General features: G+C 42.7%; 1 protein-coding gene across 1 annotated transcript; it reads right to left on the bottom strand.

The window, feature by feature from the left end:
• Positions 1-6,978: 6,978 nt before the first annotated feature.
• CHRNA6 (cholinergic receptor nicotinic alpha 6 subunit) lies at positions 6,979-23,608 on the bottom strand. The gene is made up of 6 exons (XM_032413260.1): positions 23,172-23,608; positions 21,344-21,483; positions 11,917-11,961; positions 10,725-10,834; positions 9,655-10,633; positions 6,979-8,067 (listed from the first exon to the last, which is right to left on the bottom strand). Exons 1-6 carry the CDS (start codon positions 23,248-23,250, stop codon positions 7,936-7,938), a joined length of 1,485 nt encoding a protein of 494 aa, XP_032269151.1. The 5' UTR covers positions 23,251-23,608; the 3' UTR covers positions 6,979-7,935.
• Positions 23,609-23,880: the final 272 nt, after the last annotated feature.

The raw sequence follows: 23,880 nt of genomic DNA, 5'->3' as shown, positions 1-23,880 counted from the left end.
ACTGTCTTGGGGTCAATCACCCCGGGTCTTGCTGACGTCAGAGCAGTTGCCATTGTTGCTTGAGGGGTAGTGGTTTCGGTCCCCATCAAGGGATGCTTTGCCCGCAGCTGGGTCTTTTGCCTGAGTTAAGAGATATGCTGGTGGGCGCCTGGGTGGCTCAGTTGGTTAAGCGACGGCCTTCGGCTCAGGTCATGATCCTGGAGTCCCTGGATCGAGTCCCACATCGGGCTCCCTGCTCGGCAGGGAGTGTGCTTCTCCCTCTGACCCTCCCCCCTCTCATGTGCTCTCTCTCTCATTCTCTCTCTCTCAAATAAATAAATAAAACCTTAAAAAAAAAAAAAAGAGAGATGCTGGAAAGAAGAACTTAATCAGAAAGTACAGACTGAGGTCAGAATGGAAGTAGGTGGTTGAAGTCCTCTTTCACTATTTCCAACAAGTGGATTGTGTGAAACCCATACAACTCTCCATCACAAGTGTGGGCATGTGGGCCACACAGCTGTGCGGACACACAGAGAGCTGTCCTAAATTGGCCTCATCCTTTACATCTCTGCCCACACCCCACCTCATGAAGCCTTCACAGAACGTGGCCCTGATTAAGCTCCCTGTCTCTGAAAGTCTATGGTGTTTTCAGTCTCCGCTAGATAGTGTAGAAAGTAATTGTCCCCTATTATTTTATTAAGTGAATTTTATTTCCTTTAGTTATATCATAGCATATCATCCATTATATCCCCAACAGCATCTAATAGAGCTGAGTACATGGCCAAGGCCTAATTAATATTTGTTGATGAATTAAACCAACACCAGAAAATTTGATTGTTTAATTTGTCTAAAATGAGGACAAATTTGTACTCCTGCTCAGCCTCTCTCAGTATTTCCAGCTCTGTGTGTGTGTTCATGCGGGTGTAATTTTCAGTATGCACCTTAAAGAAACTTTTTCCTACATTGAAAAATGTCTAAAATACTGTTATCATACTTAGAAAAAATAACGATTCCATATTCAAGTCCCTATCTCAAGAACAGCCTAAATTTGTAGCCAGCTTGTTTAAAAGAGGGTTCAACCATAGTGTTATGCCTCTTAAATATATTTCCATTTCTTTCTTGTCTCTGACTTGTTGCAAGGACCGGATCAATTTTCACCAAGAATGTCTCATTTTGGGGATTCATCTGGTCACTTGCTTTTGGTGTCATTTAGCTTATTCCTCTGTTTCTTCTATTTCCTATAAATTGGAAGTTACAACATAATTCTGGTTAAATATTTTTGGCAGAATATGTCATAGATTGTGCTGTGTGGTTCATATTGTACCGTAGGTCATCATCAGTGTTAAGACTAATCCCTGGATCAAGATGATAACCGTCTGATCTCTCCCCCTACCCAGGGGTAAATATAGTGGTATAGCTTATGACACACAGCAAAGTTATAAAGACTCTTACATATCACCATAGACCCCTTAAAGATGGTCTCTAACCAGCTACATTAGAACACTGCAATTTCCAAAGAGTAACATTTTTTATGCTAGGTTGGACCTTTGGTGGTGTCATAATTCTTTCTCAGAGCACCTACTATTATGTATTAAAGTGAATTCGTTTAATGAACGCCCTGGTGACTACCATTTATGTTTAACCTGGTATGAATTCCTCCTTTGTATTAAGACTTTCTGTTCAGTATGTCAATAAAATAATAGTGAAAATAAAAGTAACATTACTTCTTTGGTTCCTGGACAATCTTAGGTTTGGGAAAACTAGCCGAGAGCAACAATACATCCACTGGTGTATCATCCACCCCAGAGAGACCGTTGTCGGGGCAGGGCAGCCTGGCCTGTTGTAAAATCAGATATACCCCCGAGCTCAAGGGTGGTCCCAGCTGTGGGCAGCCAAAGGAGATCCAGCCAGGCCCGAAGAATGCAGCATAAAAAGGAAAATCATACCAAAAAAGAATACACATTATGAAGATTAAGTCAGGCAACCTTCTAAACAGCCCGATGAGGAAAGCACTATAGTCATCCCTGCTCACAGGTAAAGGTCTCCTTCCAGGGCAGAAGTCGACCCTCGGGGGACATGAGCAGGAAAGATCAACCTACTGTTTGTCCTGCAGAAAGGATGTTCTTGCCACCAAGAAGTACCCATTGAGGGTGCGCTCGCGGTGGGAGGCGTGCTGTCTGACGGCCCCTAAACAAGCCGGCTTAGCGTGTGTTGTCCCAGCCTGCGCCCCAAACGGGGACCCTCAGGAGGCCTCTGCTTTTTCATAAGAGGCCTTCATGGATATTTTGATGATTCTACACTGGCCTGTCCCACACATGGCAGGATGCTTCGCATCCTAGCTCCCAGGCCTTACATGACAGTAGTCATTGTGACAAGCAAAAATGTCCTTTTAGACATTTTCCAACACCAACTGGAAATGGAGTGTGTGTGTATGTGTGTGCGTGTGTGTGTGTGTGTAAAAGGGGCGCAATAGCATTTCTGGTTCAGAATGGCTGGATACTGCTGAAGGGGCCAGGTGACAGTTCAAAGTCAAAAGGGGGGATGGGCAGGGGCGCCGGGGTGGCTCAGTCGGTTAAGCGTCTGCCTTCGGCGCAGGTCATGACCCCAGGGTCCTGGGATCGAGCCCCACATTGGGCTCCCTGCTCAGCAGGAAGCCTGCTTCTCCCTCTCCTACTCCCCCTGTTTGTGTTCCCTCTCTCGCTGTCTCTCTCTCTCTGTCAAATAAATAAATGGAATCCTTAAAAAAGGGGGGGGATGGGCAAAAGGAGATGCTCAGGTGTAGTTCCGCTGTTCTTGTGGCCCCGTCCCCTCACCCCACACAGGAGGCACACGCTAGGCCCTGTGAGGGGCTGCGGCTGGGTGGAGGCATCCCAAGGAGATGCTCCCTAGGCCCTCAGAGGGTGACTCCTGGTTCTCGGAGTCCACCTCCTCCCTTCCCACTTCTCACACTTCCCTCCACCCAGACTTGGTCCCCTCTGGTAGGACCTCACCCAACGGAAGGAATCAAGCCCCAGTTTGTTCAGTCAACGCTGAAAACTCCTGGCCCTGCTACAAACTCCTGGCCCAGCACACTGGGCTCGTTTGGCTAACACAAAGATTTTATTCTTGTTTCTTAACTTAGTTGCCACACTTTAAAACTAGGAGACTTTATATAAAAAGCTGGATTTTTAGTTTTTCTTTAAAAATCAGAAGTTCAAGCACCCAAGCCCATACCTGTATCCCCTGTCACTGTTAAAATAAACTTTGACACTAATACGACCTTCCCCAAATAAGGGAGTATGTGCAGCTTCACCTCTAACCTGGTTGACAGCTCACTTACATTACACGTCTTCCTCCTGATTCCTGCCAGTGAGAGGCTCTCCCCACCTTGTAAGGCAAGCGTGGGGGTGTTGGGGGGGAGAAGATGGACCAGCTGAGGTGATTCTCTTCTCACAAGAGCCACTGAACTGTACTGGGGTCAGGGAAATGAGGAAAGAATCTGGAGATGTGGAATCTGTTAGCTGTGTGATCATGGGCAAGCCACTCTACCTTTTGAGATTTAAAAAAAAAAAAAGAGTTGGGCTAAACAATCTCTGAGTTCCATTCCACCCCTAAAAGTCACTGATCTTGGGTGCCTGGGTGGCTCAGATGGTTAAGCGTCTGCTTTCGGCTCAGGTCATGATCCCTGGATCCTGGGATCGAGCCCCGCATCAGGCTCCCTGCACAGCGGGGAGCCTGCTTCTCCCTCTCCTTCTCCTGCTCCCCCTGCTTGTGCTCTCTCACTCTCTCTGTCAAATAAATAAACAAAATCTTTAAAAAAAAAGTCACTGATCTTATAGTTCAGGTACACAGACACTCCCACGCATGTGCACTTGTGTGAGTGTGTGCATGCGCACGGGGCCGCATGCACCCACTCACACACACACACAGATACTGATAATGAAATCATAACCAGGGTAATTTCAAGTCAATTCTAAAAGTTAAAAATGTCAGTTAACAAAGAATTCTTTATGTTTTACTGTCTTCATGACTATGAGTTTTCAATCCTTGCTTCCCCTTGTTCTTCTGAACAAACGCTGTGACTTCCCTTTTATTCACATGCTTATCTTTCTTTTAAATTCATATTGCTGGTTTGCTTACCTGTGAGTACAAGATCCTCTCTCCTCTGAGGATCACTGAGCAAATTCTGGCAAGTTGGGCTGGAAAGTCTGAGGTATGTTCATGTATAAAAGGATGTGTAAAGAAGTCAGGATTGGGGTCTCCCTGCTCCTGGCTGGGAGCATTTTCCTTCCATCTTCCTGCTTTGCATTTCTTACAAGTCTTGTTTTTATATCTAATAAGGGGTTAATGTTCAGAATATGTAAGAACTCCTACAACTCAACAACAACAGAAAACAACCTGATTTTTAAAAGTGCAGAGGACCTGAATATACATTTCTCCAAAAAAAGATATGCAAAGAAGGAGAAGAAGAAAGGAGGAAGAAGAAGAAGGGGGGGGGGGAGAAGAAGAAGAAGAAATACAAATGTACAGTAAGCACATGAAAAGATGCAATGATTAGGGGAATGAAAATCAAAACCACAAGGAGGTATCACCTCACACCCATTGGGATGGCTGCTATAAGGGGGCAAAAAAGCAGAAAATAGCAAATGTTGGCAAGGATGTGGAGAAAATGGAACCTTTGTGCACTATTGGTGGGGATGTAAAATGGTGCAGTCACTGTGGAAAAACAGCATGGCGGCTCTTCAAAAAATTAAAAATAGAACTGCCATATAACCCAACAATTCTACTTCTGGATATATACTCCAAAGAATGGAAACTCAGAGATGTTTGTACACACCTATTCATAACAGCATCATTCCTGATAGCTAAAAGGTAGAAGAAACTCAAATGTCCATTGATGGATGAATGGTTAGACAAAATGTTGTAAGTACATACAATGGAATATTATTTAGCCTCAAGAAGCAAATAAATTCTTATGTCAGCTGTACTTAAATTAAAATTAATTATTTTTTAAAAGCAAAAACATGCTGACACATACTACAATATGGATGAACCTTGAAGACTATACTTAGTGAGGTAAGCCAGTTAGAAATAGACAAATCCTATATGATTCCATTCATATAAGGTACCTAAAGTAGTCAAATTCATAGAGACAAAGTGGAAGGGTGGTTGCCAGGAGCAGACAGAGTGGTAGGGATAGGATGAGTTGCTGTTAATGGCTACAGAGTTTCAGTTTTACAAGATGAAAGAGGTCTGTGGATGGATGGTGGTGAATACCACTGAACCGTACACTTAAAATGGTGAAGACAGTGAATTTTGTTATGTGCATTTTAACACTATTAAAACTTTTTAGGGGTGCCTAGGTGGCTCAGTCAGTTAAGTGTCTGACTTCGACTCAGTTCATGATCTTAGGATCCTGGTGATGAAGGATAGTTGGAAGGCAGGCAGGTGGGGACAAGGGGCCCCCCCCACCCTAAGAGGAAACCACCTTAAAAGGATTTTACACCACCCTGGAAGGAGCCCTCCACCCTTTCCCATATGACAGAAACCTGATTGGATGACAGGCACAGGGGGGGATTCATCAGATTAAAACAGCCCACCAACAAGCCCTAAAAACCCTAGACCTAGAAATTCCGGTGGCCACCCTCTTGGGTCCCCTCCCTCCTCTGGAGCTTTGTACTATCACTTTTCTATCGCTCAATAAACCTTGCTTTGCTGTTCACCACTCTGTCTGGTCTACATCTTCATTCTTCAAAGCAGCATGACCAAAAACCGCGGACACCAATGGAGAAAAAATTCCTGTTACACTGGGTTCAAGCTCAGGTCTCTGTGCTGCACTGCACTGGGCTCTGTGCTCAGCGGGGAGTCCATTTGTCCCTCTACCCCTTCCCCTGCTGGTACTCTCTCTCTCAAATAAATAAAGTCTTTTAAAAAATAAATAAAACTTTTAAAATAATAATATGAAATATCAATTTGGCTTAATAGTAAAAAAAAAAGGTATCAAGTAGATCAAACCATTGTAAGAAAGATAAAAAATATAGATATGATCACAAATATGAAAGGCAGTAAAAATACTTTAAAACAGAGAAATTCAAGTTCACGACCTCTGCCCGGTGTGCCACAGAGTGCCTTGAGGCTCCTGGTTGAGATAGACAAGGAAGAAAGAGCATGAGGGCGCCTGGGTGGCTCAGTTGGTTAAGCGACTGCCTTCGGCTCAGGTCATGATCCTGGAGTCCCAGGATCGAGTCCTGCATCGGGCTCCCTGCTCGGCAGGGAGTCTGCTTCTCCCTCTGACCCTCCCTGCTCTCATGCTCTCTCTCTCTCATTCTCTCTCTCAAATAAATAAATAAAATCTTTAAAAAAAAAAAAAAGAAAGAGCATGAGGTAATAGTTCTGGTGTATCAACACAACGGAGATTAGGCAATCATAAAAAGTATAGGTCAATGTAGAGGCCGCTGGTAGGCCGCAGGCTTGAGCAACGGAAACCCGAGCAAGGCCCAAGGGCCCCCATTGACCACGGGGCTGAGTGCAAGCAGGCTCGGGAAGCGACCCACCTCGAAATGGCCATAGGCCCTAGCTGACCAATGGGCTACTTACACCCAGGCACAGTTACCAAAACAGGGAAAATCCTATTCGTTTCCATGCCTCCCTCATTCCGCCCTATACCTAGAGCCCCTCGGCACCACCTCATGGCAGACAATCTCTCTCTGCTGTCCTGTCCGCAGCTCCCTTGAGGTGTATTCAATAAACTGCCATCTCCCTTGTTCTGCCGCCCTTGAATTCTCTCACCACGCGCCGCCGGCCCCCACGCGAGAGGGACACCCCACATTCAAGCCTATGTAACATCACGGAGAAATACTGCTGACATGTTTTGAGAAAACAGCAAAATACAAAATTGAAAGGTAAAATTGAAGTGTAAAATTATGTGCATGCACAGACGAGGACGAGATGGGGAAAGGCAAGAACAAAAGGAGTGCCTTTGTTAAGTACATTTATTTTTTTCTGCTTTGAAATACATTTTTTAAATATAACAAATATGAAGATAAATTAGAGTGGAATGAAACAGAATTCCCAAAGTGTCCCTCTCAGAAAAGGTATTGCTCCAAAAGGTACCAGAACACAATTTCTTACAGAAGAAATAACTTTATCTGGAGTCTCAGCTACAACGAACAAATGGAAACAGCTGACAAGAGCAGCCAACTCTTTAACCCACAGCAGAAGTTACTTCACGTTTGCGTGGCCACAGCATGTCGAGCTCTCCTACTCCAGCTGCTCTAGTCACATTCCCCACGCGCTACCTGGTCCCGGAGATCTTGGTGTTTATGACTTTTCCCAAAAAGCTGCAAGCACTTGCGGACAGGACCTATTTTGTTGCCTTCTCAATGCCCAGCACAGTGCTGGGTTACCACTCCAGTTTCTTGCCCGATGAATGCTAATTAGACGCAGCCTGCTGAGATATACCCTGATGACCTGCTATTACTTTTTGCCAGTTAATATATAAAATAATGCTGACGTGTCTGAGTACAACCCAGAGGCATGCCTAAGAAAGCAAGCGTGTAATAGTTCCTAAGCGCTGCTGCAAGGTACAAGCTGGAGTTTCCTGTCTGGATGATAAGCAGTGGAAACTGGAGGTACGAGAGTACCCCTTTTTAGCATGGCTTGATGTTGATTACATGGTTCACTGTATTATGGGTCATTCGTGTCCCTGGAAGTCAGACATGTACAGAGAAGAGAAGCCTGTGGGTGCTGCCAACTCTGGGCTCCAGTGTTTATAAAACATCTTAAAGTACTCCTCCGTGCTACAAAGGAGGGCATTCAGCCTCCTGATTTGCAATAAAGTCCTCTTTTTCCATCTAGCCATCAGCTTCAGTATATGGGGGACTTGAATGGAAAGCTTTATATCCCTTTCCTGATGGTCGGGAACAAAGAATAAATACAGCATCTGTAAGTTTCAAAAGCTAAAAGGAAAATACATCCTTAAGACTTTTCTGTGTTCCCTAGCAGCGGCTGTAGAAATAGCCCCGCAGTTCCAAACACACAGACAATTATAAACACCCAAAGAAATACCCTGTCCACCACCATGGCCACGTATTTCCAGTCGTCTTCTACCTGAAAGGCAAACAAAAAGTAAAAAAAACTTTAAAAATATATTGAAACCATAGGGAATGTGCTTTGTCTCATAAATAAGCTGCTTCCTTTTCAAAGAAGACTTCCCTGGCCATTTTTAAAGCAAATATTGGTTTTAACCTGGTTGAGCCATGTCGCCTGTAGAGCTCACAGGACTTCGAAGAGCGTGGACGCGCCCTTCCGTGCCTCAGGCAGACGGCTACCCAGTGGGCACAAGGGGCTTCTCCTGCAAAAAGCATTCCCGAGATAGCTCAACTTTGGCTCAGATAGCTCAACTTTTGCCATTGGCACCACTGGATATTTTGACTCCTTGGCAAGTCTGGGAAATGGGTTTGGGGCAGGGGGTGCAGGACGTGAGGAATGATGGAGGGCCCCCTTCTCAGGAATAGGCAGCCCTCTAGACTGCAAAGTCATGCTGGTTGTGGGGCGTTCATTGCATTTCTCATGTCGTTCTGATCAAGTATAGTTGGAAGGCAGGCAGGCGGGGACCAGCCCCCCCTTCGCCCTAAAAGGAACCCCCCTTAAAAGGATTTTACCACACCCTGGAAGGAGCCCTCCACCCTTTCCCATGTGACAGAAACCTGATTGGACGACAGGCACGGGGAGGGTCAATCAGATTAAAACAGCAACGTGACCAAGAACCGCGGGCACCGATGGAGGAAAAAATCCTGTAACACTTCCAGATTCTGGCTTCCAATTGATTATGCCTCCAACTTATGCCTGAGGCCTACGTCTCAGGTGGTGTCTTGAGGGCCCTACCCAGTGGTGTTTAAGTCAACAACTCTTCCCTCCATTTTATGAAGGTGTCACCATGAAGGTACAGTTCTGGGCTCACCTGTCCCATGATACATCCCCCACCCCTGCCTTGTGACTCGCAATCATAGGATCATCCCCTGCACCAATGGGGCAGACTTCGGGTCTCGAGACAACCTTTCACTAGGAGATACGGATGCCGGCAGCTGCGGTATGAGGTCAAACCCAGACACCTGACACAGGTTTTCAGATGCCCTCAGCTAGTCATCCAGATGAAAGGGAAAACTGGCATGATTTTCTTGAGCTCTCTCTTTGGAGGCTGGGGGAGGTCCTTGCTGCTATTCTGGGCAACAAAAGCAGACTATGTTGATGCTAAAAATATCCCTGAGGCTCATTCAGTCCATACCTAAATCCCTCTCCTGTAGAATAAGTGGGGTTGGAATCGCAGACTCATTCCCCTCCCCCAGTACTCTCAGACTGCAGGCTGCTCGGAGGGGCAGATCTCCCCATTCACCCTTCCCCCTGCCACTGTTTTTAAGAAACACTTTCATTAACCAAGGTTGTCCTGAATGTTTATTTTAACCAGATTTCACTGGAGTTAACATTTCCAGAGGTGGAGGTTTGCAATGAGACTATGGTTTACTCCACCCAACCCCCAGGCCACTTCACCCATAACTGCATAATAACCAAGCTCGGTCTTAGAGTAATGCTCCCTGACCCTCTTGGAAACAGAACTCACACTGAAGATCCGCCCTGCTCTATAAAGTGCCTGTAAGCCTGCTACGGGTGGACAGGCCAGCAGAGCCAGGTACCTACCTCCTTTGTTTCATTTTGGCTCTTCATGTTTTCTGCTATGAATTGAACACTATTAATTACATCTTCGACATCAGGCGAGCGCTCTGAATTCTCAGTCATCCATTGTAAAGGCTGATGACTTAATCTTCTCTTGCCGGCGGCAAGCTCACTTGATTTAGGACAGCGGCAGCATGCTTTAGGAACTTTGGTCTCTCTGCAATGATCAAAGTTGACTTTGGTGGACCTCCTGGAAATGCCTTTGGAGTTTTTATCAGAACTTGTCTCCCTCATCTTGTCCAGAGGCCTCCTCATCATCAGGATCTGGGGTAACAGCTGGAGGAAAACCGTCTTCACCCACTTGGGCATGGTGTGTGTTGTTGGGGTGCGATAATGTATGTTCAACACGAACACAGTCACCACAATGGACAGGGTGACAAAGATCATGGTGAACAGTAGGTACTCACCCACCAGTGGGATCACAAGAGACGTGGACGGGATGGTTTCCGTGATTACCAGCAAAAACACAGTCAGAGAAAGCAGAACTGAAATACAAAGTGTCACCTTTTCACCACAATCAGAAGGAAGATAAAAGACCAGCACGGTTAGAAATGAAATAAAGAGACAGGGGATGATCAGATTAATGGTATAAAACATCGGCAATCTTCTAATGTAAAAAGAATAGGTTATATCTGTGTATATCTCCTCACAACAGTTGTATTTTATGTCATGCTTGTAGCCAGAAGCATCAACAATTTCCCATTCGCTGTTTTCCCAAAAATCATTCATATCCACTTTAGATCCAATGATTAGAAGATCAATTTCAGCTTTGTCATATGTCCAGGAACCAAATTTCAGGGAACAATTTTGATGATCAAAAGGGAAAAAAGTGATATCCATAGGACAGGAACTCTTGAAAATAGCTGGAGGAGTCCAGGTTATCATGCCATCATATTTAAGAAGAGCTTTTGTCTTGCCTTCGACTTGAAAATCGCCAACAGCACTGCAAAATAAACTAGACACCATTAGTAACACCCCCTTTGCTGTACCGAAGGCAACTTTGGAAAGAGACGACTGCTGCCAAAAGCCCATACTTGTTGTAGAGAACAATGTCAGGCTTCCAGATCTTATCCGCAGGAACACGTAGAGTCTCAATGCCATCATATTCCACTGGGTCCCAGCGCAATTTATAATCATTCCAGATCTAAAGGCAGAAGAAGTCAGTTGAATAAAAAATTCTTAGTAACTTTCTTCCAATGTTAATTCTATGTTCGTTTAGCAGGGTTTTTTTGAAAAAGTAAGTTCTAATTTAAAGAGTACATTAGAAGGCACCTGGCTGGCTCAGTCAGTAGAGCATGCAACTCTTGATCTCAGGGTCATGAGTTCAAGCCCCACACTGGGCATGGAGCCTACTTAAAAAAATAAATAAAAAGTACATTGGTTTCTTTCTTTTTGTGTGTGTGTGTGAGAGAGAGGGAGGGAAGGAGAGACCAAGCAGGGGAAGGGGCAGAGGGAGAAGCAGACTCCTCGCTGAACAGGGAGCAATGCAGACTCGATCCCTCAACCCTGGGATCATGACCTGAGCAGAAGTTTAACCAACTGAGCCACCCAGGCGCCCAAGAATACATTGGTTTCTACCAAAAGTTGAGAGAATAAATCCATGTGGAATAGGGGGCTAGGTAGCTGAGCTGATTTTGGCAAATATGACTTAGATAATTAACTATTGATTATTAATTAGCTGGCCAAGTTTATAAACTCAACTTCTATGTTCCATAGACTATATTCACACTGGAGTAGCAACTCATTTCTAATATTAAAAAGATAGTTTAAGTGTACGATGATGAGTTTGTTACAAAGTCTGTGTAAAAGATCAAGGCAAGAAGGACGCATGAGATGGTATAACTGATAAAACCTGCTAGTGGGAATCTAACCCAGGGGCTCTCATATTCAGTTCCTGACTTCCTTAGGCCTGGTGCTACAGGATCAAAGAGTGGGCAAGCATCTGACTCTGGGGCTCAAGTTACAGATAAAAATAGGAGACTTGAGGGCAGAAACCAGAAGGGACGGGTCTCTGTGTCCCAGAGAACTTTATCACTATGTTTCTGCACCTGTGAAGTTTGCAGCAAGCAGCTGTTATCAGAGCTGAATTTTAGGCTTCGGAGACAGATAATATTTTATGCTCTGTCATAATTTGGAGATGGAAAGAGGGAATGCTAGTGAAATTTATCCATTAGACATTGTTAGCCTGGCACATGAGTAAGACACGTCCAAAGGAAGGACACATACGTGACGTAGCCACAGATTGGTTTCCATGATCTGGTTTACTTCATCCTGGGAAAAAGAAATAATATTTTTTAGCCTTAAATGTACTTGCTAATTAAGGTGGATCTTAGAACAAGAATTATAATAAGAGAGAGCCAAATCTGAGTTATTTATACTAACAGAGGAAAACAAAGAGGACTGAAAAAGCAACTTAAAAATACAACCAGAAACATGATATTTTCACATCTGGTTCCAACCCTGTTGACCCTGAGAGAAAATGTGGCTTAAAGACTGTCTTTCAAATCTGATTTGAGTCTCACCTCTTCTGTGAAACCTTCCTTTTTTCCTTTTTTTTAAAAGATTTTATTTATTTATTTGAGAGAGAGTGAGAGAGAGCACGAGCAGGGGGAGGAGCAGAGGGAGAAGGAGAAGCAGACTCCCCGCTGAGCAGGGAGCCTGACAAGGGGCTCAATCCCAATCCCGGGACTCCAGGATCATGACCTGAGCTGAAGGCAGCTGCTTAACTGACTGAGCCACCCAGCACCCCTTGTGAAGCCTTTCTGATCACCACAGCCTGTAAAGGTTTCTGACTCCATGAAAGAAGGAAGAGAAGGGGCAGTGGGAAGGAGGGAGGGAAAGAACTGCAGATGGTGATGGGTATCAGACCCTGGTTCATTGATTTTACCATCTTCGTCCCCAGTCCTTGAAAACCTCCCTTCCTCAACTGTGCTCAGCACTCTCTAGGCTCTGAGTCCTGAGCCCAATTGCCCCTTGAAAGGTCAGCCTCAGTTCACCGTGGAGTTTTCCAGCTGGGACCTACCACTCCATTGCAACACATCCCAATTCTCATCCAAGCCATGCTGATTGCTTCAATCATTCATTACTTGAATATTTATTGAGTACTTATTATGTGCTCTATAAATGCTGGGACTGCAGCAGTAAACAGGTGGAAAAATTCCCTACCTTCATGTGTCTAAACTGTTAACTGGGGAGACAAAAAAATCAATAATAGATACATAATATAATGTATGATAGTTATAAGTCCTGTGAAGAAAAATAGAGAGGGATGGAGTGGTGTGTGTGTGCATGTGTGTATGTGTGCATACGTATGTGCTCACACATCTGTTTTAGACAGAATGGTCAAAGAAGGCTTCTCTGAGGACGTAGTTTAAGCCGGTACCTAAGTGGCCTGAAAAGAGTCATGGAGCTATCAGGAAGAAAACATTTCAGGCCAAAATCCCAAATATAATGTGTTCCTAAGCAGCTACCAGCCTTCAGTGGGAAAACAACCGAAGACATATCCAGAACTTTCAACAACCTTACAGCACAACAGCTTGGAAGGTATTGGGTGTTCCCAGTGGCCAACAATGCGTTCCCAAAACTTACCAACTGGGGCACTTGGATGGCTCAGTAGGTTAAGTGTCTGCCTTTGGCTCAGGTCATGATCTCGGGGTCCTGGATCGAGCCCCATGTCGGGCTCCCTGCTCAGTGGGGAGTCTCCTTCTCCTTCCCCCTCTGCCCCTCCCCATCGTTTGTGTTCTCTCTCTTGCTCTCTCTCTCAAATAAATAAATAAAATCTTAAAAAAAAAAAAGTACCAACCTTGCTTTACAAGACACATGGACATCCCCAGAGTAAATGAATTCAATTGTAGTTGACAGAGCTGTGGCCAGGACTCAGACACCAACCGGCTCTTTTTCACTGAGCTGCTCTGTACTTTACAACCTCCCCTGCCAAGCTTCCTCCTTCAAATGGGTTTGTGTCAAGTCATAGTAAGCCCCAGGGTTTTAAAAGGTCAACAGAAGGAGTTACATTCATGGTTTCCTATTAGCCAGGAAAAGAAAAAAAAAAAAAAGAGGCTATACCTATCCATTGACCAAGCAGTCCATGGCTTTATAATCACCCAAGCCTAAGGCTGATGCCTTCTGCTTATGAGGTCATGTTGTGACCTATAGATTCCAGCAGAGGCCATGTCAATAAATCCGTTGGCTGCCAATCAGGAATGGACTAACGATGCAGTCCAGGAAGGTCTTAAGGGTAAATGTCTTAAGCATCTTCCACAGACTGCATCCTCTCTGTATACTAGTATACTGTGTTGATAGAACTAGTGTACACTGTGAACTAGTACACTGTGTTCAAATCACTCAAATCTGTTGGCAATATCATCCCGACAATATCTCTGTCTCCCCCCCAACACATCCACAGGCTGGTGAGGCTCCATGTGGTGTGGACATCCTCAGGGGCGTCAGCCAACTTTATGGATCAGGACTTGTTCTGGCAAGTCTTGTTCTCCACCCAATTCCAAACCACACTGCTGGTCATGGGCACTACCATCAGACAGCCCAGCTGGAGGAGGCCAGAGGCCCACAATACCATTCCACATGGGACCATTGCCCTGTATCTCTTTCCTGGGAAAATAAATTAGTTGGAAGCCTGCCTGCAGCAAAGGATTGGAGTTACAATTTCAAATTGATTAGCTTCCGGAGCGGCGGAGACTGAGATCAGAAAGGCCAGGTGGACTACACTTGAAAGGCCTTTAAGTTTGTCATTTCAGGTATGGGAGGCCATCAAAACACTAGACAGGGGCTTTGTCTTGAATCGCTGTTGGGGGGACAGCAGACGTGCTCTAACATTGAAAGATCATCCACCCAGAAAACTCTGTGGCCAGAGTCATTCTGTATGGCAGCAAAAACACTTCTAGGTAGAGCAGCAAGAGGCCTAGAGACTTTGAGAAGGGAGTTGGTGGTTGTGCATCCTGGCTGTCCTGCATCACAAGCCATCCCCAGAGCTCACCATGGCTCAAGGACAACAATGAATATGATCCACAGGGACTTTTGGTGCCCCACCCGAGAACAGGTGGCCTCTAATACACCAATAAGAATGGCTACATTAATATCTGACAAAGTAGACTTCAGAAAAAACAGTTAGTATAGGCAACAAGGGACATTACATAATGCTAGAAGGATCAATTCACCAGGAAGACATAATGATCCTAACTGTATACACACCAAACAATAGTCTTCAATTACATGAAACAAAAATTGATAAAGCTGAAAGAAGGAACAAACCCCCTATTATAGTTGGAGACTTCAACTCCACCTCCCTTAGCACCCAATAGAACCACTAGACAGAAAATCAGCAAAAATAGAGAAGATCTGAAGAACATAATCAATCAACAGGATCTAACTGACATATATAGAACACTTCACTCAAAACAGCAGAATACACATACTTTTCAAGCATGCATGGAATATTAACCAAGATAATAAACCACATTTTTATCATGGGCCATAAAATAAACCTCATAAAATTTAAAAGAATTGAAAACATACAGTGTGTTTTCTGACCATAATGGAATCAAACTAGAAATCAATAACAAAAAGACAACAGGAACATCTCTAAACCCATAGGAACTAAACAATACTCTTGTAAATAATCCATGGGTCAAAGAGGATGTCTCAAAGGAGATTTTTTTTTTTTAAGATTTTATTTATTTATTTGAGAGAGAAAGAACACGTGCGTGCACATGAGCAGGGGGAGGGGCAGAGGGAGATGGAGAAAGAGAATCCCGAGCAGACTCTGCACTGAGCACAGAGTCCCATGCAGGGTTTGATTTTACAACCCTGAGATCATGACTTGAACCGAAATCAAGAGTCAGATGCTTAACCGACTGAGCCGCCCAGGTGCCCCTCAAAGGAGATTTTTAAAAATACATAGAACTAAATGAAAATCAAAATACAACATATCAAGACATGAAGGACATAGCTAAAAAACAGTGCTGAAAATAAAATTGTAGCATTATATGCTTACATTATAAATAAGGAAAGGTCTCAAATCAATAATCCAAGTTTCTACTTCAAGAAATTGGAAAAAGAAGCACAAAATGAACCCAAAGCAAGCATAAGGAAGGAAAAATAAAGATAAAGGTAGAAATTATGGGGCACCTGGCTGGCTCAATCATTGGAGCATGCAAATCTTGATCTTGGGGTTGTGAGTTCGAGCCCCAAGGTGGATGTAGAGATTACTTAAATAAATAAATAAACTTTAAAAAAAAAGAGTAGAAATCAATAAAATTGAAAAGGAAAACAATAGAGAAAAATCAGTGAAACAAAAACTGATTCTTTGGGGGAAAAAACAACAAAATTGATGACCTTGTAGCAAGATTGACAAAAATAAAAACAAAGACACAACTCACCAACATCAGAAATGAAATAGGAGCACCACAGATCCTGTAGCCATTACAAAGAATAGACAATACTATAAACAACTTTATCATACATTCAAAAATTTAAAAGAAGTGGATTAAAACCTCAAAAGCCACAAATTATCCAAATTCAAAGAAGATGAAATTGACAGTCTGAATAGCCTATAGCCATTTTTAAAAATTGAATTTATAGTTAAAAACTCCTGGAAAAGAAACCTCTAGACCTAGTAAGTTCCCCTGGAGAATTCTACCAACTATGTAAAGAAGAACTACTATCAATTTTATACGATCTCTTCCAGAACATAGAAGAGGATGGAACAATTCCAAATATTTTTTATGAAGTGTTATCCTGACACAAAACCCAAAGACAGTACAAAAAAAGAAAACTACAGAGCAAACTGAATCCAACAATATATAAAAAGTTATCCACCATGATTAAATGAGATGTAAGACTGGTTCAACATTCAAAAATCAATGTACTTTACCATATCAACCAGGTAAAGAAGAAAAATTATGTGACCATATCCATTGATGCAGAAAAAGCATTTAACAAAAATTCAACATCAACTCATGATAAAAACTCTCTGAAAACTGGGAATAAAGAACTTCCTCAACTTAATGAAAACCTCTATAAAACGCCTACAGCTATCATTATACTAAATGGTGAAGGACTGAATGCTTTTTCCTTAAGATTGAGAACAAGGCAAAGATGTCCACTCTCACCACTTTTATTCAACACAGTACTAGAAATTCTAATCAATGCAATAAGGCAAGAAAAAGGGGAAAAAAGGCACAGATTAAAAAGGAAGAAATAAAACTATCTCTATTTGCATATGACATGGTTGCCTACATAGAAAATCCATGGAATCTATAAAAATACTGAAACTAATAAGTGAGTTCAGCAAGATCTCAGGATACAAGATCAATATACAAAAATCAATTTAATTTCCATATACTAACAATGAACATGGAGAAACCAAAATTAAAAGCACATTATTTTCAATTGCTTCAAATAAAACAAAATACTTACATATTCACATAATAATGCATAAACAGGATCTGTATGCTGAAAATTACAGAATGCTGATGAAAAAAAGAGCTAAATAAATGGAGAAAGATCTTGCATTCATGGGTTGGAAGATTATACAACAGTGAAAATGTCAGTTCTCCCCAAATTAATCTATAGATGTAATACAATTCCTTTCAAAATCCCAGCAAGGTTTTTTGTATATATAGGCAGCTTCTTCTAAGGCTTAAGCCCCAGAATAGCTAATATAATTTTGACAAAGAAGAATAAGGTGGCAGGGATCACTCTGGCCAATACTAAGACTTACTGGGTGCCTGGGTGGCTTAGCTGGTTAATGTCAGCCATTAGCTCAGATCCTGGGATCAAGCCCTCCACAGCCTCCCTGCTCAGTGGGGAGCCTGCCTCCCCCATCCCTCTGCCCCTCTCCCTGCTTCTGCTCTCTCTCTCTCTCAAATAAATAAATCAATCTTAAAAAAAAAAAAAAGACTTACTATACAGCTACAGCAATCAAGACTGGGTGGTATTGGTGGAGGGCTAGTCACAGAGATCAATGGGATGGAACAGAGGACCCTGCAATAGACCCACACAAATACACTCAACTGATTTTTCACAAAGGTGCAAAGCCAACTCAATGGAAAAAGGGATAGCTTTTTCCAACAAATGATTCTGGAGCAATTAGACACCACAGACCACCCCCTGCCCAAAAGAACAAGCGTCACATTTTATACAAAAATTAAAAATTAACTCAAAATGGATAACAGTCTTAAATGTAAAACATAAATAAAGCTTTAAGAAAAAAAATAAAAGAAAATCTCTGGGATCTGCAATTAGGCAAAGAATTCTTAGGCTTAATATCAAAAGCACAACACATAAAAGGAAGAATTGAAAACTGGACCTCATCAAAATGGAAAAGTTTGAGTGAAAGCCCACATGAAAAAGATGAAAAGAGAAGCTACAAACTAGGGTGAAATATAGCTGACCCTTGAATACACAGGTTTGGACTGTGCAGGCCCACTGACACAGAGAATTATTATGGCACAGTGCTGTAAATGTATTTTCTCTTCCTCATGATTTAATAACATTTTATTTGCTCTTCCTTTATTGTAAGAATACAGAATATAACACACATAACATATAAAATACGTGTTAATCAAGTGTTTATGTAATCAGTAAGGCTTCAGGTCAACAGTAGACCATTAATAGTTAGGTTGTGGAGGAGTCAAAAGTCATATGAAGAATTTTGACTATGGTAGGGGCTGGCACCCCTAACCCCTGCATTATTCAAAGGTCAACTGTATTTACAAACCACATATCTGGCAAAGCATTAGTATCTAAAATATAGCAAGAACTCTCAACACTGAACAGTTAAAAAAAAAAAATCAAACAATCCAATTAGAAAATGGGCAAAAAACCATGAACAAACATTTCACCAAAGAGGATATACAGATGGAAAATAAGCCCATGAAAAGATGTTCTATATCATTAGTCATTAGGAAAATGCATATTAAAACTACAATGAGATATCATTGTATACCTATTAGAATGGCTAAAATAAAAAATAGTGACAGCACCAAATATTGGTGAAGATGGGGATAAACTGGATCACTTATATATTGCTGGTAGGAATGAAAAAGGATAGATCCACTCTGGAAAGCATTTTGGCAGTTTCTTAAAAAAACTAAACATGCAACTACCACATGACCCAGCAATTGCACACCTGGAGGTTTATCCCAGAGAAAAAGATTTACATTCGCACAAAAACCTATACCCAAATGTACATAGCACTTTTATTTGTAATAGAACAAAACTGGAATCAACCCAAATGTTCTTCAACCAATGAAAAGTGAAATAAACTGCAGTGCCTAAGTACCACGGAATACTACTCCGCACCAAGAAGAAATGAACTATTGATACAATCAACAACTGGCATGAGTGTCCAGAAAATTATACTGAGTGGAAAAGCCAATCCCACAAGATTACATACTATATTACTCCGTTTTTATATAACTTTCTCGAAATGACAAAATTTTAGAAATGGAAGACATATTAGTGGGTGCCACTGGGGAAACTGGGCAAAGTGTACAAGGATCTTTCTATTATTTCTTACAACTACATATGAATCTACGATTATTTCAGTAAATAAAATTCAACTTAAAAAACTAAATTTCCTAAGTCTCCCTTACAGCTAGAGGTTGTCAGTGAGATAGGAAGCCAAGGATGTTAGTAGGACTTCTAAGAAAACTCCTCAAGGAAGTCACAGATGTCTGTTATGTGCCCTTCTCCCTTCCTCCTGCTTATTACCAAGGGTGTGAATATGATGAGTGAAATCAGCAGTTACCTTGCCAACACTGAGGGAAGAAAGCAGATGATGAAACAGAAAGATGGGAACCTTGCTCACTGCCACCATGCACGGGTTATGCTTTAAGCATCATGGTCCATGTGATTGGCATCCCCTGGATGTTGTGCAGTGTCTAACCTGAGCAACCCAACACAGTGGTGCAATCAGTAACACCATGAAGCCACCTGGGGTAAACCTCCTAAACTGCTAACCTTTAGATTTCTGTTACATAAGAAAGAAATAAACTTGTTTTATTTAAGCCGTGTTATGTTTTAAAATCTCTGATAGCAGCCAAATGCAAATGTCAAAATCTGTAATCTGCCGTCCCCACCCACCATCCTCAGAACAATGTCCTGAAAGGGTATATCAACCATGAATTTGAAGTACAGTGAAATAGACTGACTTTAGGTGAAACTTTATAACAACCCAATCCACAGCAAATTATGGCTCCCAGCCCAGTAAGAGGCCAGTAACCAGTATAACACTCTTTGGGGGTAGAGAGGATCAGAATAGTACCAAATAAATATTTTTTAAATGAATGAGTGGGTCCATCTAAGCAAAAGAAAACATGTGACTTTTTTTAAACCAATATGTACCAGTATATACATATTTCCAACTTGGGCCAGAAGCCAGAGGACCAGGCCAGGGTCAGCCTCATCCACCAGGAAGCATGGACTGGAGAAATATCGTGGGCCCTGACTTCACATCTGTAATGAAGGTCTTTCCCCAGTGAACCTTGAGAGCCACCACTGATTCCCAAGGGGCAAAGCCTAGGAGGACGGAGGGCTCCTTCCTTACCCATTGGCTGGGACTGATGAAGGGGCTCCCTTTGTTGTGCACTCTTGTCTCTCTGCAGATGCTTATGCTCCCCCGACTTCCTGAGCCTGCCTATTCCTGGAATTTGGTCCAAGCCCCGTCCCATGTCTTGGAGCCAGAACTCTGCTCTATGTTATAATATCAGGTCTCACTACCTCCTTCCTGCCAACTAGGGTATGAAGATTATTCAAAAAGAACTGCAGTCAGGCACCTGGGTGGCTCAGTTGTTAAGCATCTGCCTTCGGCTCAGGTCATGATCCCAGTGTCCTGGGATCAAGTCCCACACTGGGCTCCCTGCTCGGCAGGAAGCCTGCTTTTCCCTCTCCCACTCCCCCTGCTTGTGTTCTCTCTCTCGCTGTCTCTCTCTCTGTCAAATAAATAAATAAAATCTTAAAAAAAAAAAAAAAAAAAAGAACTGCAGTCCTACTTGCCCTTGAACATAGTAGCAATAAATTAAAGTAAGAACTCCAAGTTCCCATCTGTTTTTTCAGGGCTGGATGGAATTCTATATGAAAGAAGGTGATTTTTTTTTTCTTTCTTGCATAATGTAGAAGACTTAAAGCCATTCTTTTTTTATGGAGTGAAAAAAACATAAGCTTTGGAGTCGGACAGGTTTGATTAAGATCTCAGTTCCACCATGTTTTAGTCGTACGACCTTAAGAAGTTTGCTTAACTGAGCTTCCCTCCAGCTATAAAATGCAGATGACAGCCACTAAGTGTAGACACAGTGACTGGTGCATAATAGGTGCACAATGAAGTTAGCTCCCTCTGTATTCTCCCTTCAACTTCCCCTTCGCCTCTTTGTTTCATAAACTCGCTCTGAAAGCACTTCCAGAAAGACACTGCCTTGATGTGAGTAATTACAGCATCAATGGGGAAGTGTCTTCTTCCCAACCGGAGGGCTTTGCAGGGCCAGTGCTCATGCAGATGTGTGTTTATTCGTGTTTTTAAAATTTCTATATTTACCCTATACGATAACTAGGACAATGTCGGGAATTGCTCCGCTCCCCATCCCCACCGCAGAGTCAGGGTTTCTCGGAGAACAGGCAGCGAGCTGGCAGCACTTACCACATTGGCCAGCTGTGTGATGGCCACTTCAAAATGCACGGTGACGGGATCAGAAACGTTTTCTACAGGCCTGATGAACTGGTTATAGTGAGAAAACAGTTTGTGAAAGAGTCTCTCTTCAGATGCGCAGCCTGCGGAGCCTGCGTGGCCAAACAGAGGGAAGAGTTAGAGAAGCGAGAGGGCGCTTGCGGACGGGGAGGTCCTGGCAGCTGCCATCACCCAGTGACGCGGGCAGTGGGGTGTCCAAGCCAACGGAGCCTCCTGCCCCTGCGTTCTGTGCACCCAGGCAGACTGCCCCTGTGCCCATGTACCCTGTACCTCTGGGCCTCCGTTGGTCACCTCTGCCCTGAAGATAAAAGGGGAATGCATATGTCCCAGAACTACTGTGATATCAAATAAAATAATATTGGCAAGAGCACTTTTAAAAGTCTAATGCCCCACACATGTAAGGGGATGGCATGAACTCCGATTGTTGCTTATGTCACCGAGGATAGCTCACGATCTTACTGCTCTGGTTATTAAGGAAGCGTCCTGCCCTTTCTTCTCAAAACGCTGATCCAACTACCTGTTTCTACAACCAGTGAGGTGCTTAGCTGGGGAAACTTCACCAAGCAAACTGAAATAACTAGTAATCTTATCTTAACAAGCCATACTCCTTTTGAAAGTCAGCTTTGAATTCAATTATTTTGGAGATTTGTGTAAGTGCAAGGTTTTTGAGGCAAACTTATTTAAATAGTTTTAAAAGAATTCAAAATTAGTTCTTAAATAACAGCATTTCAGTCACTAAATTTTAAATAGCTTAATGTGTATGTCTGTATTTTTCCAAGAATGCATTAAAAGTAGGTTACTTGCCTTCATTCGACATAATTCATTTCATTAATACCCCTCTATATTTTCCCTTATAGAAGCCAGATTTGACATCTGACATACTGTTCTACAAATTTCCCAGAGGGATTTATACCCTGAAAGAAAGAAAGTTAAAGGGACTGAAAACTCATTCTGCAAAAATGAGCAAAAAATAGCTGTTGTATCACTAAATAAAGAGTAGTTTGACAAATGCACTTGGAAACACTGAAACTGAGCTTTCAGCAGGAAAGAACAATTTTAAATGTAAAACAGCACTCTTGCCACTATAATCAATAATGGTAGAAATATTTTTACATAAAACAGACAAGAAACAATTCTCTCCATTACCCCATTCCCACCCCCACCCCCAGACGCTGTAGATAAGCCCTCCATGAGTCTTGAAAAGCAAGCCCCCGCAAAGCCACCAGCACGTGGAAATGTGGTTTTCTTCCACAGAATAGCAGCTGTCTGTTTCCAAGGCTTAACTTTAAAATGAATATCTTACTCTTAGGACACATTCCAGCACAGTAATATGACATGCTTCCCAAAACAATGATGATTACCTTCAAAATGGAAGGGTTCACGGAATAAGTCATAGTATCAGCTAACAAAAAAATCACAGTTAAAAATATATATATATTAAATACAAATACAAATAAATCAGGTGAATATACCCATGGCAAAGATGGATAGAAAACTGCATCATTATCACCATATTTTTAGTGGGACAATAAAATAAGGTATGGTTTACAAGGTTTCATTGTCCTCCCCACCCCACCTCCTAAATCTCATGTTACATGTTAAACCTACCCAGTAAGAAATAGATTAATTATCAGTTATAACTGCAGTAATTCCTCTGCAGACCCTCTACATATTCAGACATCGAATATCTCATCTCTGCTCAATCAAGCACAACTAGAAAAGAAGAGCAAACACATGTAGCTGAAAAGAGGATATGAGATAAAGCAGAAATAAAACCTACCTTTCAAGCAAGGCATGAATATATACAACCAGAGACACAAACCAAAGGGAAGTAGTCCCTGGCCCTTGCTGGTCAGCATGACTAAAACACACTTTGATTTATTTTTCTAGTCAAAGGAGTGTGGAAAACAGAGCTACCAGACAGCCACACGCATCAGACCTTTAAATCATCAGAGTTCCACTGCAATCCACGTGTTTCTTCTGTGCAATAAAAACATTCACAAGCGCAATACAGATGTTCCCAATATCAGAGCCTGAGGCCAACAAAAGGGCAAATAAAAAGGACTCAATCTGATGTCAGATGAGTCATCACTTTCCTGTCACCCTAGATCTGTCTTCGTGCAAGACCAGTGAAGAGAAGCAGTGAGGGAGCACTGGGCAGGCAGGACCGAGGGAGGATGGAAAACATCGCCTGGCTTCGAGCTTTCCGTAGCACAGTCTCAGCAGTCCTCCTTGGGGGGAAGAAACACCCTCTGACTGAGCCCCAAGTCCAAGGGAAGCAGGTGCTGGGTGCCAGACAGTGTGTTCTGTTCACTGAGTTCTCTGGTTAATCAAGGCTTAGCCTTGTCATTAGAAAACTTCCTAAAATAGGAGTTTCCTTTCCTGTCTTAATAAGTGTGGCTTCGAGCAGCACTCATCTGGTTTCATCTAACTCCAGCGCTTCTGGTGTCTTGTCTTTCTGAGCTCAGCAGTCACCATCCAGGACCAGA

This window comes from Phoca vitulina, unplaced genomic scaffold, assembly GCF_004348235.1.
Source record: "Phoca vitulina isolate PV1807 unplaced genomic scaffold, GSC_HSeal_1.0 scaffold15, whole genome shotgun sequence".
Classification (NCBI taxonomy): Eukaryota; Metazoa; Chordata; class Mammalia; order Carnivora; family Phocidae; genus Phoca; species Phoca vitulina.
This window is presented reverse-complemented; position numbering and strand designations above follow the sequence as displayed.

What these genes read in the sequence shown, in the direction of transcription:
- CHRNA6 (XM_032413260.1), bottom strand. Translation starts at nt 23,250, where the DNA reads ATGCTGACCAGCAAGGGCCAGGGACTACTTCCCTTTGGTTTGTGTCTC. An exon ending in TCACACAGCTGGCCAATGTG is followed by an intron (nt 11,962 to 21,343) that starts GTAAGTGCTGCC and finishes TCTTTTTCCCAG; the next exon opens with GATGAAGTAAACCAGATCAT. An exon ending in GCCAAAATGAAACAAAGGAG is followed by an intron (nt 8,068 to 9,654) that starts GTAGGTACCTGG and finishes TTTGCCTTTCAG; the next exon opens with GTAGAAGACGACTGGAAATA.